This window comes from Coregonus clupeaformis, chromosome 37 (assembly GCF_020615455.1).
Source record: "Coregonus clupeaformis isolate EN_2021a chromosome 37, ASM2061545v1, whole genome shotgun sequence".
In the NCBI taxonomy this organism is placed as follows: domain Eukaryota; kingdom Metazoa; phylum Chordata; class Actinopteri; order Salmoniformes; family Salmonidae; genus Coregonus; species Coregonus clupeaformis.
Window position 1 is genome coordinate 12,640,616 of NC_059228.1, and position 17,520 is coordinate 12,658,135.

The 17,520-nt window shown below is 44.1% G+C and overlaps 1 protein-coding gene across 1 annotated transcript; it reads left to right on the plus strand.

Annotated features, from left to right (window-relative positions):
* Positions 1-268: 268 nt before the first annotated feature.
* On the plus strand, positions 269-11,440 carry aifm2 (apoptosis inducing factor mitochondria associated 2). The gene is made up of 9 exons (XM_041866877.2): positions 269-603; positions 6,509-6,690; positions 6,796-6,911; positions 7,139-7,258; positions 9,053-9,145; positions 9,253-9,361; positions 9,689-9,841; positions 10,489-10,689; positions 10,966-11,440. The coding sequence occupies exons 2-9, from the start codon at positions 6,519-6,521 to the stop codon at positions 11,115-11,117; spliced, it is 1,116 nt and encodes a 371-aa protein (XP_041722811.1). The 5' UTR covers positions 269-603; positions 6,509-6,518; the 3' UTR covers positions 11,118-11,440.
* The last annotated feature ends 6,080 nt before the right edge of the window (positions 11,441-17,520 follow it).

Below are 17,520 nucleotides of genomic sequence, written 5' to 3' on the forward strand. Positions count from 1 at the left end.
AGAAAACATGAAACACGTTTCTGATAAGGCTTCAGTTCGTCTTGGCTGCATATTTTATGGTTGAAATACTGTCTGCTTGCATAACAGTGTCAAAGATAACACTTTACACAAGCATTTGCATTTTCTCAAGAGATGCTGAAATAAATCAAGATTTCTCCACTCCTGTTCCCAAGACAAAATTAACATTTATTGTGTCATTCTACTGCAAGGAATGCATTCTGCAGGAGTTATATTATGCTACATGTGAGCAGTTCTAGGACTACAGTTAGTGTCCATATTTCAGTTACTATTCCATTTAACCCATATGAATTTAAATGAGGAATATTCTGTTTATTCATGGTGCAGGGATACGCGTGAGCGGGATATCAAAGGTGCATGTAAACAGCGTATCCCGAATAAGACAAGCGGGATATGAGCTACTATCCGGAATACTGTGCCCATGTAAACGTGATCGTGAACACCCCAGTGGATCCATAAAGCCCACTAGCGGCTGCCCAGGCTATTTCTAGTGAGAAAAATAAAATAGTCGCCTAGGCTATATGTAGAAAACGGAAGACAACGCTGGAAAGTAACAACGACGAAACAGTTATAGCCTACATTTTGGTAAGTCATTATGTGTGTTATTATAGTTTCAATATGTCAATTAAAGTTGAGTTTGAGTGGTGCCTATATTGTATTTGATTTAAGTAGAAACTAGGGAAGATCAAATGTGTCAAACTAAAGTTGATCGAGAATCGCTGAATAACAGCATTTGGTGAGTCATTTCGGAGTGGACATTTTTGTCATTATTTTTGTTGGTGAGTTTCCAATATTTCATTCTAAATGTATATTGCCACGGTTCCGAAGCACAGGGTATAAGGTACAGAGCGTGCTCTTGAATTGTGAACGAATTCTACAGTAGCCTAGCTACTCTACTGTGGCATAGCCTGTTAACGTTATTGGTAAACAATTAATTGTATATGGCTAAACCGGTCACTGTCTCGCTACAATATGTCAAGGTGTCAAATGTTACAATATTCTGATGTAAATGTATCAGATGAAGACTGTGTCATTAAATGTACCTGTTTAAACTGCTAAGTCATTGTTGTCTTTTATACAATGGGTGGATCTAATGCTGTTAAAATCGCATTCCAGCCGGTGTCTAGTCCATAAATTACAACCGGCTAAATCTATTAGCGTGGAACCCCGTATTATCGGCATATTCAACAGCATTTAAAAAATATATTACCTTCAACAGTGTTATCTTGTGATCAAGCCATAAATGTTATGTGATTATTGGTGTCGTAAAAATTTTAACGGGTTAGCAATTAGCAGGTTTGACATTTCAGTGGAAATACTATTATTATCAGCTTTTTCATAAGCGGTTTAGCAAAAAAATACGTCCCCCAGTTATTGGTCACCTTACTATTTTGTTCAATTACAAGATATATCCGTTTAATTTTGTTCAAAAAAGAGACACCAACCACGTACCCGAAGTGTTTACTAGATAGTTGGCTAGCCTTCCGGTAAAAAAATACCTGACAACTTTTCATTGCGTAGCCTGGTGCGCCCTCCTGTGGACTCTTAAAAAATGGTTCTTCACCAACATATTCAATGTTGTAATCAAATAATGTCTCATCATTTGTTTTACAGATTAATCTTATGTTTTGAGAAAGTAGATAACAGTTGAATACTAAAATATGAGTATTCATCAAATAAAACTTTAATTTCAGTTATGTGCATTGACATAAACAATGAAAACACTGTTGGAGTTTGTGTTGCAGAGGTGCACTTGGAAAGTAAAGGAAGAAATACACAAGATGGGTTCAATAAATATATATATTATACACTGCTCAAAAAAATAAAGGTAACACTAAAATAACACATCCTAGATCTGAATGAATGAAAATCTTATTAAATACTTTTTTTCTTTACATAGTTGAATGTAATGACAACAAAATCACACAAAAATTATCAATGGAAATCAAATGTATCAACCCATGGAGGTCTGTATTTGGAGTCACCCTCAAAATTAAAGTGGAAAACCACACTACAGGCTGATCCAACTTTGATGTAATGTCCTTAAAACAAGTCAAAATGAGGCTCAGTAGTGTGTGTGGCCTCCACGTGCCTGTATGACCTCCCTACAACGCCTGGGCATGCTCCTGATGAGGTGGCGGATGGTCTCCTGAGGGATCTCCTCCCAGACCTGGACTAAAGCATCTGCCAACTCCTGGACAGTCTGTGGTGCAATGTGGCGTTGGTGGATGGAGCGAGACATGATGTCTCAGATGTGCTCAATTGGATTCAGGTCTGGGGAACGGGCGGGCCAGTCCATAGCATCAATGCCTTCCTCTTGCAGGAACTGCTGACACACTCCAGCCACATGAGGTCTAGCATTGTCTTGCATTAAGAGGAACCCAGGGCCAACCGCACCAGCATATGGTCTCACAAGGGGTCTGAGGATCTCATCTCGGTACCTAATGGCAGTCAGGCTACCTCTGGCGAGCACATGGAGGGCTGTGCGGCCCCCCAAAGAAATGCCACCCCACACCATGACTGACCCACCGCCAAACCGGTCATGCTGAAGGATGTTGCAGGCAGCAGAACGTTCTCCACGGCGTCTCCAGACTCTGTCACGTGTTCAGTGTGAACCTGCTTTCATCTGTGAAGAGCACAGGGCGCCAGTGGCGAATTTGCCAATCTTGGTTATCTCTGGCAAATGCCAAACGTCCTGCACGGTGTTGGGCTGTAAGCACAACCCCCACCTATGGATGTCGGGCCCTCATACCACCCTCATGGAGTCTGTTTCTGACCGTTTGAGCAGACACATGCACATTTGTGGCCTGCTTGAGGTCATTTTGCAGGGCTCTGGCAGTCCTCCCCTGCTCTTCCTTGCACAAAGGCGGAGGTAGCAGTCCTGTTGCTGGGTTGTTGCCCTCCTACGGTCTCCTCCACGTCTCCTGATGTACTGGCCTGTCTCCTGGTAGCGCCTCCATGCTCTGGACACTACGCTGACAGACACAGCAAACCTTCTTGCCACAGCTCGCATTGATGTGCCATCCTGGACGAGCTGCACTACCTGAGCCACTTGTGTGGGTTGTAGACTCCGTCTCATGCTACCACTAGAGTGAAAGCACCGCCAGCATTCAAAAGGGACCAAAACATCAGCCAGGAAGCATAGGAACTGAGAAGTGGTCTGTGGTCACCACCTGCAAAACCAGTCCTTTATTGGGGGTGTCTTGCTAATTGCCTATAATTTCCACCTGTTGTCTATTCCATTTACACAACAGCATGTGAAATGTATTGTCAATCAGTGTTGCTTCCTAAGTGGACAGTTTGATTTCACAGAAGTGTGATTGACTTGGAGTTACATTGTGTTGTTTAAGTGTTCCCTTTATTTTTTTGAGCAGTGTATTTTAAACATTTATTTTTTTGTACAAATAAATAATTTAATATGAAAATTATTTAATAATGAAACAATTAAATCTCGACCTCCATCCCTATATTGTCACAAAAATCACAATAAAAATCCAGCAACACTGCTACCTCTTGATCCCACTGCACACACCTGCAGTGGAATCAGTGCTGGCAGAAGTCACAGCACACCCATGGCACCTCGGATCTACACTCCTGAGAGGAGCTTGCAGGTGGATCATGCTCCCCGCAGCGAGCACAGCAGGTGGTGTCTTCTTTTATAAAAAATAAAATAATAATACAAATGGATTAATATGGTTTTGCAAAATGTAGAAGTTCTTCAACAACAATAGTAATTGATACAACTGAGAGAGAGAGAAAAACAGATGATGAAGTACCTGAGAGTGGTGCCATTGGTGGCGTGACAGATGTGACCGGTGGAGCTTTTCTCTTCCTTTTCTGTGCTGCAGTTTGAGAAAAAGTAGTGTTAGTCAGAGCATGTGTCTTGAAAACCCTTTTCAACTTTTTTTTACATCAATACCTCTGGAGGAAGCTGCAGAGGTTTTGGAGGAGGTGGAGATGACTTGAGGACTGGTGCTATGTACTGTAGATATGTAAAGATATATATATATTTTTTTTACATTGCTGTTTTATAAAACAGATAACAAACAGTCATTTTTTTCGTAATTTAACATGTGTTTACCTGTGGCGGTATTCAAATTGCAGGGGGCAGGGACACCAGACGAGGCTGCTATGGTGGTGTGACCAGGGGAGACGGAGGAGGCAGTTGGTCCAGAGGAGGCCGTGTTGGTGGTGACAGACAGGGGGGGTGGTGTGCATCGTGGTGGACAAAACCGCTGACGATGGCTTGGAGGAGCTGGTGTTTGTAATGGTGGGGTTGAGGGGCCGATGATGGTGTAGTCGGGAGAGTAGGCACATGGCCTTCTTCTGCAGCTGTGGACTCCGGCGGATCCTACAGGTGTTGCACACTGGGAGGCACTGGCAGTGGTGATGTGGCTGTCAGGAGTGGTTCCAGCAGGGGGTCCTGCAGAGGCGATGGCGTCAATGGTCTCATCCATGGCAGCCCTCTCCTGTGCCCTCTGTGTTCTGAGGGCTGCCCGACGCTCTTTCTCCTCTGCCCTCTCCTTCTCACCACTCTCCTGCCACTGGCTACGTGTATTCCTCCCCGGTGAGGCATGTGGCGACCACATGGAGTCTTCTGTATCGGTCCAGCCGATACTTCAGGACAGTAAGGATGTGCCCCAGGTCCTTCGCTATCAGCCCCCCCTCTATTAGGGGGTGCTCTTCTAGAGCTAGGCCTGGGATTGGAGCAGGGGCTGGGACTGGAGCAGGGGCTGAGGGTCCTCCTGTGGTCGCTGGGGAGGAAGTGCTGATGGACGGCACAGTGCTGCTGGTTCCAGGAGAGGCGGTGGTGGGACCCGGTAGGGACCGAGACGGCATTAAACGGGACCCTTCAATGGCTGAAGGGTCAAAAGGGAAGAGGCCACACTTCTTAAACCCTTCCACCACATAGCGCATGTCCTTGCATCGCTGGTACGGGTAGTGGAATACTCTGGTAAATTCTGATTTGTTTACCATGTAGGAGTGGTCAAAATGGCTAAGGTCTCCAGCTACCTTGGAGAACTCAGCCTTTAAAGGGCCAAAGTATGGCACATCCAGTGGCTGCAGGACATGGGTGCAGTGTGGTGGAAGACAAAGAAGTAGAACCCCTTCCCTTAGTGCCGCCGCGAGCACCTCCGGGTCCATGTGGCTCTTGTGCCCATCGAAGAGGAGAAGGAGAGGGCGCTCTTTGACTGCATGCTTAATGAAGTGCTGAAACCACTTCCTGAACAGGTCCCCGTCAATGTAGCCACTGCTAGCCAAGGCTTGGAGGGGGCCTCCCAGTGTGTAGTGGCCACCGGGGAAACACTTGGGGTAGATGATAAACGGGGGGACGTCCTCCCCAGCTGCGTTGAAGCAGGCCAGCACTGTGATGTGCTCCTTGGTCCCCGGAGCCTGCTGGTACACGTGTTTTGCACTCCGGGGAGCCAGCACTTTGTGCCTGCTCTGGTCGCTACGAAACCCAGACTCATTGCAGTTATAGATTTGTCTGGGTTTCCCCCTTAACCCACTCTCCTCCAAGTGCTTCTCATAAGAAGTGAAGAAGGTGTCCATCGTCGGACGTGTGGCACACTCAGCTCTCCCCCTGTCCAGGGTGTCCGGCCTCCTCATGCTCAGGTTCTTGTGCCTCCTCCTGAACATTTCCCACCGCCTATTCCCCAGTGGTGGGATTGTTTCCCCTGGGTGCCGAAACCTACAATAGAATAGAATATATAATTGTCCATCCAGGATGAAAATTTTTGTTTTGATTCCCACGGGGGGCCAGTATGAAAAATGTATGCACTCACTAACTGTAAGTCGCTCTGGATAAGAGCGTCTGCTAAATGACTAAAATGAGACAAACAGATAGGCAGCTTTTCTCAGCCAGTCGAAATCATGAATCAGCATAATTTTTATGGATATATTGGAAGAACTATCAATAGAAAACAGGTCAAATGAAACGGTGCAGCTAGTTTGAAGTCTTTCCAGCTTCAGTTTGAAGTGATTGTGTTAGCTGTGTTGTTGCCAGGTGAAGTCGCACATCATTAGCTCATTGTTATGGATGAATCCAAATATATGTATTATATGATTTTTATGCATTTATTTATTAATGTTTATTGTAATCAGTCCTATTGGTGTTATTTTCACTCCATATTTGTATATACGCTGAGTGTACAAAACATGAAGAACACCTGCTCTTTCCATGACATAGACTGACCAGGTGAAAGCTATGATCCCTTATTGATGTCACTTGTTAAATCCCCTTCAATCAGTATAGAAGAAGGGGATGAGACAGGTTAAAGAAAGATTTATACAATTGAGACTTGGATTGTGTATGGGGGGGTGCAACTCAATAGTATGAAGATGTTCTTAATGTTTTGTACACAGTGTAATTTGTTCGTTCTGAGAGTACTTTATTGACTCTTGTAGGGAGTATTTCATGATCTTACATTTCCTCCATACCAGAAAATTGTTTTAAGTTTTCATTACCCTTTCACCTCTGTCGTCATAGCCTACAGATAATGGGCGGCCAGGTATCTGTAGACAATGTTCATGTCGTGGTGGTTGGCGGGGGTTTCGGTGGCACCGCCGCCGCGCAACAGCTCAAATCCAGGGGGATACCATTTACCCTCATTGACCTCCGTGACGCTTTTCATCACAATGTGGCTGCCCTCCGTGCCTCTGTTCAGAGTGGTGAGAACCCTTTACCCATTGGAAATGGATTACATCACTGAAAAAACACTGATATAACAATTCTGACTTAAAGAACCTTTGACATATTGAGTTACTTTCTCACAGGCTTTGCCCAGCAGACCTTCATCCCATATTTTGAGACATTTGGAGAGAGTTTCCTTCAGGGGCGAGTCATGCGGGTGGAACCAGTGTCACAGACTGTTGTGTTGGATGGAGGAAAGGTACAGTAGGCTATATGAGCATGCTGGGGTATATTATGTAATGTTGCTTTCTCTAGTCAGTTCAGATCTAGCTGCTGAAGATCAACTCAGCTTTGTATTCTTGGTGTACTCTCCTTACATAGGCCTATCCAGTGGTGTGCTGTCCAAAGCAGACGGCTTCTGACAGGCTGGAGAGGTGACAGTTAGTTCCTCTAATTTGATTGTGTCATTGATGTCTTACACCACAGGAAGTTCATTACTCACACCTTATACTGTGCACTGGCACAGACGGCCCTTTCCCGGGGAAGTACAACACTGTGGCCTCCTATCAGACAGCCATCCAGAAGTATGAGGACATTGTGAAGGAGGTACATTTTCATGGGAGTGCATTCCCAGGGCTGGTTCGTTGGAACAGACTTTATGTTCATGTTTGATCTACACTGAAAAAATATATAAACGCAACATGCAACAATTTCAAAGATTTTACTGAGTTAGTTCATATAAGGAAATCAGTCAATTGAAATAAATTCATTAGGCCCTAATCATAGGATTTCACATGACTAGGAATAGAGATATGTGGTCCTCTGTAGCTCAATTGGTAGAGCATGGCGCTTGTAACGCCAGGGTAGTGGGTTCGATCCCCGGGACCACCCATACGTAAAAATGTATGCACACATGACTGTAAGTCGCTTTGGATAAAAGCGTCTGCTAAATGGCATATTATTATTATTATATGCATCTGTTGGTCACAGATACCTTAAAAAAAAGGTAGGGGTGTGGATCAGAAAACCAGTCAGTATCTGGTGTGACCACCATTTGCCTCATGCAGTGCAACACATCTACTTCCCATAGAGTTGGTCAGGGTGTTGATTGTGGCCTGTGGAATGTCGTCCCACTCCTCTTCAATGGCTCTGCGAAGAGAACTGGAACATGCTGTCGTACACGTCGATCCAGAGCATCCCAAACATGCTCAATGGGTGACATGTCTGGTGAGTATGCAGGCCATGGAAGAACTGGGACATTTTCAGCTTCCAGGAATTGTGTACAGATCCTTACATTATCATGCTGAAACATGAGGTGATGGCGGTGGATGAAGGGCACGACAATGGGCCTCAGGATCTCGTCACGGTATTTCTGTGCATTCAAATTGCCATCGATTAAAATGCAATTGTGTTCATTGTCTGTCGCTTATGCCTGCCCATACCATAACCCCACCGCCACCATGGGGCACTTCACAACGTTGACATCAGCAAACCGCTCACTCACACAACGCCATACACGCTGTCTGCCATCTGCCCGGTACAGTTGAAACCGGGATTTATCCTTGAAGAGCACACTTGTCCTGCATGCCAGTGAACATCGAAGGTGAGCAATTGCCGACTGAAGTCGGTTACGACTCCGAACTGCAGTCAGGTCAAAACCCTGGTGAGGCCAACAAGCACGCAGATGAGCTTCCCTGAGACTTCACAAGCCCTGAATTCATTAGATTATTGCTGACTGTTTGAAATGCAGTGTATTTGACCTTTTAATTGTACAACAATGCTTATATAAAATATAAAGGTTTTCGATGTATATCATGAATCGCCCATAAATTAGAAAAAAAATCTAGATATGATTTTTAGGCAATATCGCCCAGCCCTCGTTGGAGGCGGCTTATGGTAGAGAATTGAACATTCAATTCTTTGGCAACAGCTTTGGTGGACATTACTGCAGTCAGCATGCCAACTGCATGCTCCATCAAACCGTGAGACATCTGTGGCATTGTGCTGTGTGACAAAACTGCACATTTTTAAAGTGGCTTTTTATTGTCCCCAGCACAAGGTGCACCTGTTTAATGATCATGCTGTTTAATCAGCTTATTGATATGCCACACCTGTCAGGTGGATGGATTATCTTGGCAAAGGAGAAATGCTCACTAACGAGGATGTAAACAAAGTTGTGCACAACATTTGAGAGAAATAAGCGTTTTGTGTTTATGGAACATTTCTGGAATCTTTTATTTCAGCTCATGAAACATGGGACCAACACTTTACATGTTGCGTTTATATTTTAGTTCAGTGTATTTGTAATACATTTGACAATTTTTGTACCCATGTTCATGTGTTTTTATGAAAATATTAGTAAATGACAGGTGTTTATGATTTCTCCCTGCTGTTGGTCAGGTCCAGGCTGCAGATTCGGTTCTTGTGGTAGGCGGTGGATCCACTGGTGTAGAGATGGCTGCAGAGATCAAAACAGAATATCCAGACAAGAAGGTAATAATATCCCACATCCCTTTGTTATTCACGCCTCTTGGAGACTTGCGGTTGGAGCACATCTAATGGAACTTGCCCTCCATTCTCCAACACCCCCATGTTTCCAGGTGATCCTGATCCATTCCCATGTTGGCCTAGCAGACCCAGAGCTGCTGCCCAGTGTCAGACAACAGGCCAAGGAGGTGCTGCTGGAGAAAGGGGTGGAGCTGCTACTGGGTAAGAGGTGATGTCTGGCTGAGGAAATGTTAGTCAGGGTGACAAAGCATCACCAGTCAGAGTGAAAATGCAGTTTGATTATGTCATGCATGCTCAGCAGACAGAGAATGTCCAATAGAGCTCATGTGTGTGCAGAGGGTGATTGCCTCCCTTCCTCATGATTGGATATGGAATCTGTTGTGACTGGCACAAACGGTAAATACATAGTCTTTGATAATCTGTTTCATGCTAAACACATTTATTATAATCTCAGTGCAATTCACCTGCTGTTATGTAATTTAACTTATATCTTTCACACTGTGGCCTCACCTTTCCATCTGACTCTAGGGCAGAAAGTTTCTAACCTGTCTGAACTGGAGCTCAATGTGACCCACAAGAACATGGTTATCATGACAGACAAGGATACAGAGATCACTGCAGACCTCGTCATCTGCTGCACAGGGATGAAGATCAACTCTGATGCCTATAGCGCCACCCTGGGTGAGTTGTCTTTCTTGTCCAATAGGTGGAAGCATTGTGCCATCTGAGTCCAAGGCAGCCAGAAATTCAAGAAGTACTGCTCAAAGCGCTGTTGATAAAACTACTACTGGAGAGTTCAAAATGTATGTTAAACAGTTTTGCTGGATATATAAAAAAATTAAATGAATCACAGTAATGCCTGTGAAAGCTAGCTGGTTAGAGAAACCTCATACACTACCAGTCAAAAGTTTGGACACACCTAATCATTCAAGGGTTTTTCTTTATTTTTACTATTTTTTACATTGTAGAATAATAGTGAAGACATCAAAACTATGAAATGACACATATGGAATCATGTAGTAACCAAAAAAAGTGTTAAACATATCAAAAATATTTTATATTTGAGATTCTTCAAATAGCTACCATTTGCCTTGATGACAGCTTTGCACACTCTTGGCATTCTCTCAACCAGCTTCATGAGGTAGTCACCTGGAATGCATTTCAAATATCAGGTGTACCTTCTTAAAAGGGGGTGCAACTTAATATTTGGAAGGTGTTCTTAATGTTTTGTACACTTAGTGTATAGACTACTGTACATTGCGTAGTATGCCTTACCTGTATTGTACTATCTACATGTATTTACTGAAGTTTCGCTGTTTATATTTCAGATGGATGTCTAGCAGAGAATGGGTCCCTGAAAGTGAATGAGCACCTGCAGGTGGAGGGCTATGACAATGTGTATGCTGTTGGGGACTGTGCTAATGTCAACGAGCCTAAGATGGCGTATCATGCAGGTCTCCACGCTGGGGTTGCTGTTACCAACATCACCAACAGTCTGATGGGGAAACCCCTGGAATCTTATCACCCAGGTAATTTATACTCTGTCTCCTCTTCCCAGTCTCCAATCTCCTGTAAACCCTACTTCCATCAATGTTATTGTTTTGACCTTGATCTCTGACTATACTAATATCTCACCAATCAATCTGCAGTTAAAACAGTTTTTCCTTAGTATTGTTTTTGACCATGCTGTCAGTGTCTGTTCTCGGATTTGCCTCTGGTTCCTGTCTGATCCAACCAGATGATTGGGGGTACATCACTGTACAGAACATTCTATCATGATATATGTCCACATGTTTTCCTGACAGGGAGTGTGACCATGTTGTTAGCCATGGGCCATAATGATGGAGTGGGCCAGTTCAATGGGCTGAGGCTTCCCCGTTGCCTTGTAACCCAGGGCAAGAGCAAGAACCTACTGCTGTGGAAAAGCTGGAAGGAGATGGGTCAGAAAGCTCCTTAACGTGCCATACAGAACATTCTGGAGCAAAGACATGAGTGTGCCGGCACAGCCTTGACAGAGTGCCTTACTCAGGTGACAGGTTGCAGAACATGACAACTTGATATTAGACCATATATTTGTAAAATATTTATACGCAAGGTGATGCAAACTTTGTACAATGTCAATTTTTGCCAATGAATGTTAATGTATGTCTTGATTTAAAATAAATCTTAATTGTATGGTTAAATATATTTCTGTAATTTGCTACAATTTAAAGAGCGACTGAGCTGAACTCACCGATTCCGCATGTTTTTCTGCTGCTCATAAAAAAAAACTCGATTTGAGTCTTATGGGTGTGGTTCGATGTGGGTGTATTATGTTTGCTTTATCGTACCCTGGCAGTTACTGTTTGTCCCTCTTGAGTGACTATAGCAACAACGTAGCAACTACCACTTCCTCAAAAACCGTCAGAAAGATGAATCAGGAAATCTGTAATTAATTCACATTTTTGCAGTAGAGATCTTAGTTGCGCAATTTTACATCTAGCTAAGGTGTTTGGTGCAGTATTTCTCAAGTAATAAAATGTGAATTAAAAACTAGTCGGTGCACTGCAGACAGTATCGAGTCAGCTGCTGCTGACTTCACTCAGGATTGGTTTCTGAGAACATGTCTACAACATCATCATCAGCAAGCTGTCAGACTATCGTAAATAATGCATAAGCTGCTACACGTTGTTTATCAGTGCCCAAAATCACTAGCTAGCTAAGTTCCGTCTCTGTGTTTTTCAATGAAGCTAGCTAGTAGAAGCTAGCAGGCACATTTAGCAGGCAGGCCATGTTAGTTAAATCAGCTTAGCAAGTCACTGGTGAGTGGTGACGTGTATGTTTGGGTGCCGCTTTCTTTTTACAACTTCCTCACAATCTATTACCAGAGTGTGTGTCTGTCAGGCAGTGTTTCATAGCGAATCAAAAGAGAACCATCACGCTCTCCCAGAAGCTTGGCTGGTGCGTAAAACCCGCAAATTCAGACAAACAAAGAGGTGTAATGGGTTCGCACTCAAACATGTGGCATTATGTGACATATTTTTGAGTGCGAACCCATTACACCTCTTTTGAGTGTTTTTCATAGCAACTCATGTTACAAAACAGGTCACGGCGGGACACAAGTTGCCCGTGAATGGGTTCTTGAAATTTTGAATATTGACAATCAATCAAATTAATTTTTAATACATTTGATTTATAAAGCCATTTTTACATCAGCAGATACAGAAACCCAGCTTAAAACCCCATCAGCAAGCAATGCAGATGTAGAAGCATGGTGGCTAGGAATAACTCCCTAGAAAGGGAGGAACTTAGGAAGAAACCTAGAGAGGAAGCAGGCTCTGAGGGGTGGCCAGTCCTCTTCTGGCTGTGCCGGGTGGAGATAAGAGTACATGGCCATTTAAGGCCAGATTGTTCTTGAAGATGTTCATAGGTGACCAGCAGGGTCAAATAATAATCAGTGGTTGTAGAGGGTGCAGCAGGTCAGTACCTCAGGAGTAAATGTCATTTGGCTTTTCGAGAGAGAGAGAGAGAAAATATATATTAGAGGGAGCATACTTAAATTCACACAGGACACCAGATATAACAGACTGACCCTAGCCCCCCGGCACATGGACTATTGCAGCATAGATACTGGAGACTGAGACGGGTGGGTCGGGGGACACTGTGGGCCCCGTCCGACGATACCCCCGGACAGGGCCAACCAGGCAGGATATAACCCCACCCACTTTGCCAAAGCACAGCCCCACACCACTAGAGGGATATCAACAGACCACCAACGTACTACCCTGAGACAAGGCTGAGTATAGCCTGCGAAGATCTCCTCCACGCATTTGAGCCCGAGGGGGCGCACAACCAGACAGGAAGATCACGTCTGTGACTCAACCCACTGAAGTGACGCACCCCTCCTAAGGATGGCATGGAAGAGCACTAGTAAGCCAGTGACTCAGCCCCCGTAATAGGGTCAGAAGCAGAGAATCCCTGTGGAGAAAGGGGGGCCGGCCAGGCAGAGACAGCAAGGGCGGTTCGTCGCTCCAGTGCCTTGCCGTTCATCTTCACACCCCTGGGCCAGACTACACTCAATCATAGGACCTACTGAAGAGCTGAGTCTTCAGTAGTGACTTAAAGGTTGAGACAGAGTCTGCGTCTCTCACATGGATAGGCAGACCATTCCATAAAAATTGAGCTCTATAGGAGAAAGCCCTGCCTCCAGCTATTTGCTTAGAAATTCTAGGGACAATAAGGAGGCCTGCGTCTTGTGACTGTAGAGTACGTGTAGGTATGTACGGCGGGACCAAATCGGAGAGATAGGTAGGAGCAAGCCCATGTAATGCTTTGTAGGTTAGCAGTAAAACCTTGAAATCAGCCCTAGCCTTAACAGGAAGCCAGTGTAGAGAGGCTAGCACTGGAGTAATATGATCAAATGTGTTGGTTCTAGTCAGGATTCTAGCAGCCGTGTTTAGCACTAACTTAAGTTTATTTAGTGCTTTATCCGGGTAGCCAGAGAGTAGAGCATTGCAGTAGTCTAATCTAGAAGTGACAAAAGCATAGATTAGCTTTTCAGCATTATGTTTGGACAAAAAGTTTTGCAATGGTACGAAGATGGAAAAAAAGCTGTCCTTGAAATATTCTTGCTGTTTGTCAAAAGAAAGATCAGGGTCCAGAGTAACGCCGAGGTCCTTCACAGTTTTATTTGAGATGGACGACTGTACAACCATCAAGATTAATTGTCAGATCCAACAGCAGATCTCTTTGTTTCTTGGGACCTAGAACTAGCATCTCTGTTGTCCGAGTTTAAAAGTAAAAAATGTGCCGCCATCCACTTCCTTATGTCTGAAACACAGGCTTCCAGGGTAGGCAATTTTGGGGCCTCATCATGTTTCATCAAAATGTACAGCTGTGTGTCGTCCGCATAGCAGTGAAAGTTTACATTGTGTTTCTGAATGACATCACCAAGAGGTAGAATATATAGTAAAAACAAAAGTGGTCCTAAAACGGAACCTTGAGGAACGCCAAAACATACAACTGATTTGTCAGAGGACAAACCATCCACAGACACTAACTAATATCTTTCCGACAGATAAAATCTAAACCAGGCAAGAACTTGTCCGTGTAGACCAATTAGGGATTCTAATCTCTCCAAAAGAATGTGGTGATCGATGGTGTCAAAATCAGCACTAAGGTCTAGGAGCACGAGGACAGATGCAGAGCCTTGGTCTGACGCAATTAAAAGGTCATTTACCACCTTCACGAGTTCAGTCTCAGTGCTATGATGGGGTCTAAAACCAGACTGAAGCATTTCGTAGACATTATTTGTCTTCAGGAAGGCAGTGAGTTGCTGCGCAACAGCTTTTTCTACAATGTATGAGAGGAATGGGAAATTGGATATAGGCCGATTTTAGTTTTTTACATTTTCCGGGTCAAGGTTTGGCTTTTTCAAGAGAGGCTTTATTACTGCCACTTTTAGAGAGTTTGGTACACATCCAGTGGACAGGGAGCCATTTATTATGTTCAACATAGGAGGGCCAAGCACAGGAAGTAGCTCATTCAGTAGTTTAGTTGGAATAGGGTCCAGTATGCAGCTAGACGGTTCATGAATATGTCAAGAGTTACAGGATTAAAAAACTTGAATGTCTCCATTGATCCTAGGTCTTGGCAGTTCTGTGCAGACTCAGGACAACTGAGCTTTTGAGAAATATGCAGATTCAAAGAGGAGTCCATAATTTGCTTTCTAATGATCATGATCTTTTCATCTAAGTTCATGAATTTATCACTGCTGAAGTGAAAACTAACCTCTCTTGTTGAATGCTGCTTTTTAGTTAGCTTTGCGACAGTATCAAAAATAAATGTTCGATTGTTCTTATTCTCCTTAATTAGGTTGGAAAAATAGGATGATCGAGCAGCAGTGAGGGCTCTTCGATATTGCACGGTACTGTCTTTCCAAGTGGTAGTTGGGATGCATTGTTTTTCGTTTTTTTTGACAAGATCACACCTGTCAGACAGCGTTTCCAGCCACAATGCTGCATCATCACTTAAACACACACTCACGTTCTGTAGTAGGTCACGTGCTGATATCTTTGTGACTCTGGGAGAGCAAGGGCTGAATCAGGCTCTGAATCCGAATGTGCATCTTCCTCTCCGAGCTCTGGTGCGACATCAGCGACCGCTGTGCTGCTGCTAGCTGGTAATACTGATGATGTGCCACCGAAAGCAGCAGAGGCAGCAATGCTACTGTTTGAAGTGCTAGCTAGGCTAATGCTAGTGGTTGTTGAAGTGCTAGCTGGGCCTGTCTCTGGGCTCGTTGTCGTCATGTCCTCTGCCACAGCGATGCCAGTATTATCCGCGGCACCTGACTACAAGAATGCGTTAACTCTGGAAATGTGTTAAATGTTCTCTTTTCGCTATCCTGTTCTTCTTAAAGCGCCTCATCATAGCGTTTTTGCTGCAGCTTTACTGTTAATGAAAGTCACATTTGCAATCATATCACGTGAAGCAATGCATGGGCCGGCAGTACAGGAACTCTAGTCAGGGTGGAATAGTCTATTATAAATATGAACCAGTCCATGGGTGATCAATGACGCTTGTTTCTACTATGAGCAAAACTGATTATATTATGAACATGTATATGTAGCTAAATAAATGGATAGATTATTAGTCACCTGTATGGATTGATAAACTTTTTTGGAGGCCTGTGTCAACAATGTGCCATCAACATATGCCCAGCTAATGAGGCCCCTTTTTAATTTATTTTTATTTCACCTATTTAACCAGGTAAGCCAGTTGAGAACAAGTTCTCATATACAACTGCGACCTGGCCAAGATAAAGCAAAGCAGTGCGATTAAAAACAGCAACACAGAGTTACATATGGGGTATAACAAAACATAAAGTCTAAAATACAACAGAAAATATATATATATAGTGTGTGCAAATGTAGCAAGTTATGGAGGTAAGGCAATAAATAGGCCATAGTGCAAAATAATTACAATTAGTATTAACACTGGAATGATAGATGTGCAAGAGATGATGTGCAAATAGAGATACTGGGGTGCAAATGAGCAAAATAAATAACAATATGGGGATGAGGTAGTTGGGTGGGCTAATTTCAGATGGGCTGTGTACAGGTGCAGTGATCGTTAAGGTGCTCTGACAACTGATGCTTAAAGTTAGTGAGGGAGATGAGTCTCCAGCTTCAGAGATTTTTGCAGTTTGTTCCAGTCATTGGCAGCAGAGAACTGGAAGGAATGGCGGCCAAAGGAGGTGTTGGCTTTGGGGATGACCAGTGAGATATACCTGCTGGAGCGCATTCTATGGGTGGGTGTTGCTATGGTGACCAATGAGCTAAGATAGGGCGGGGATTTTCCTAGCAGTGATTTATAGATGGCCTGGAGCCAGTGGGTTTGGCGACGAATATGTAGTGAGGACCAGCCAACAAGAGCGTACAGGTCACAATGGTGGGTAGTATATGGGGCTTTGGTGACAAAACGGATGGCACTGTGATAGACTACATCCAATTTGCTGAGAGAGTGTTGGAGGCTATTTTGTAAATGACATCGCCGAAGTCAAGGATCGGTAGGATAGTCAGTTTTATGAGGGCATGTTTGGCAGCATGAGTGAAGGAGGCTTTGTTGTGAAATAGGAAGCCGATTCTAGATGTAACTTTGGATTGGAGATGCTTAATGTGAGTCTGGAAGGAGAGTTTACAGTCTAACCAGACACCTAGGTATTAGGGGGGCATGGGCAAGTTGCAGTGGAGGGTGCAGAGCTGGTGGCCGGGGTAGTGGTAGCCAGGTGGAAAGCATGGCCAGCCGTAGCAAAATGCTTGTTGAAATTCTCAATTATTGTAGATTTATCGGTGGTGATAGTGTTTCCTAGCCTCAGTGCAGTGGGCAGCTGGGAGGAGGTGCTCTTATTCTCCATGGACTTTAGTGTCCCAAAACCTTTTGGAGTTAGTGCTACAGGATGCACATTTCTGTTTGAAAAATCTAGCCTTTGCTTTCCTAACTGCTTGTGTATATTGGTTCCTAACTTCCCTGAAAAGTTGCATATCGCGGGGGCTATTCGATGCTAATGCAGTACGCCACAGGATGTTTTTGTGCTGGTCAAGGGCAGTCAAGTCTGAGGAGAACCAGGGGCTATATCTGTTCTTAGTTCTGAATTTTTTGAATGTGGCATGCTTATTTAAGATTGAGAGGAAAGCACTTTTAAAGAACAACCAGGCATCCTCTACTGACGGAATGAGATTGATATCCATCCAGGATACCTTGGCCAGGTCAATTAGGAAGGCCTGCTCGCTAAAGTGTTTTAGGGAGCGTTTGACCACGGACCCGTTACGGACGCAGGCAATAAGGCAGTGATCGCTGAGATCCTGGTTGAAGACAGTGGA

Excerpts from the sequence above, each read along its gene's own strand:
- aifm2 (XM_041866877.2), top strand. The coding sequence starts at position 6,519 with ATGGGCGGCCAGGTATCTGTAGACAATGTTCATGTCGTGGTGGTTGGC. Across the intron at positions 7,259-9,052 it reads ATGAGGACATTGTGAAGGAG|GTCCAGGCTGCAGATTCGGT; the intron begins GTACATTTTCAT and ends GCTGTTGGTCAG. Across the intron at positions 10,690-10,965 it reads CCTGGAATCTTATCACCCAG|GGAGTGTGACCATGTTGTTA; the intron begins GTAATTTATACT and ends TTTTCCTGACAG.